At 55.8% G+C, this 1,291-nt stretch overlaps 1 protein-coding gene across 1 annotated transcript in view; it reads right to left on the reverse strand.

Annotated features, from left to right (window-relative positions):
• PSMA5 (proteasome (prosome, macropain) subunit, alpha type, 5) overlaps positions 1 to 688 on the reverse strand; it is a gene marked incomplete at its 5' end in the record, with an annotated part of 11,039 nt that extends 10,351 nt beyond the window's left edge. Inside the window, one exon of the mRNA XM_010191834.1 lies at positions 622 to 688. Coding sequence (XP_010190136.1) covers positions 622 to 688 — 67 coding nt within the window. The remainder of the gene's footprint in view (positions 1 to 621) is intronic.
• Positions 689 to 1,291: the final 603 nt, after the last annotated feature.

Below are 1,291 nucleotides of genomic sequence, written 5' to 3' on the forward strand. Positions count from 1 at the left end.
AAAGTTGCCATTTCGGGGTTTTTTAGGTGACTCCGTGTTTACAAAGCCCACAGATCAAAAGGGAACACTGCGTGTGCTGAGGGAAAGAAAAAGCAGAGCACTCCTCTGCTCTTAGACAAGGGTTTAAGGACACGAAGCGCACAAAGCGCTGGCAGGGTGAGCTTCTACGGGCAGAGCCACGGGGTACGGGTGTTCAGGACCTCTCCCAGATTTGATCTGGGGATTAGCATCTTCAGATTGTGTTTGGTTTGGGGCTAAATTGGTTGGTAGGAGACTGGGAAAGGGAAAATTTGGGGGAAATCGATGGCTGTTGATTCTTCCCGAGCCACAAAAGAGCAGAGCTGTGGGTTTAGCAGGACAGGAGTCAAACGCTGGCACTCAGCTCTTCCACTGCCAGAGGGGAAAGGCTGGCAAGGAGCTGCCAGGGCAGTGGCACGCAGGAACAGCACCTATGAGGAAAGGCAGGGGCTCCTGCTCAGCGTCACATACAGCCCTGGGAACCAGTCAAACCCTGCCTCACTGCACAGCCCAAAGGAACACAACCTGACCGCGTTATTTCTGCCCAAACCCAGGCTCTGGGATCCAAAGAGCCCTTAACATCACAGCCAGAGCTGACAGTACCTTAATGGCCTCGATGGCATACTCCACTTGGAACAGCCTTCCCTCCGGAGAAAAGGTGTTCACACCCCTGCAAGAAAACAGCGGAGATGGTGTAAAGGGCAGGAAAGCGAAGGCTGACAAGAAACCTGGTGCCTTATTCAGGAGCACTGGCAGGAAGGGTGATGCCAGCTGGAGACAGGCAACGTGAGGGGCAGCTGGGAGATGTCACAGCTTCACTGGAGCCCATTGCCCCCACCACAGACACTTGCAGGGACTGGATTGAGGATGCTTACAGAGAAAGACCAAGAGGAAAGTCAGCAGGGTTAGGAGGAGGTCCCTTTTCCCAGCACACTGTGCACTGTGGATGCTGGCAGCACGCTGCCTTTGGTCTCCAAGCATTGTGCCTTCTCTCAGCACCAGGAGTCAGCAAGGTTTTGTTTTACCAGCACAGGCCCATTCCTTTCCCTGGATGCCCCATCCCATCCCCTCACACCAGCCCAGCCTGACCACTGCTTCTCCCACCCCACCACACAAAGTGGGAGATGACCCTGCCCTACCCGCCTGACCCCGGGCCTCCGTTCTCACGCAAATGCCCCCTCCCAGGGATTTCTTAAGCCTGGCTTCAGGGGGGCATTTAGCGCGATAAACTCCAGCCTTATGAGACCCCCAGGGACCCCCGCCCGCAGCCTCC

This window comes from Mesitornis unicolor, unplaced genomic scaffold, assembly GCF_000695765.1.
Source record: "Mesitornis unicolor isolate BGI_N332 unplaced genomic scaffold, ASM69576v1 scaffold7369, whole genome shotgun sequence".
Classification (NCBI taxonomy): domain Eukaryota; kingdom Metazoa; phylum Chordata; class Aves; order Mesitornithiformes; family Mesitornithidae; genus Mesitornis; species Mesitornis unicolor.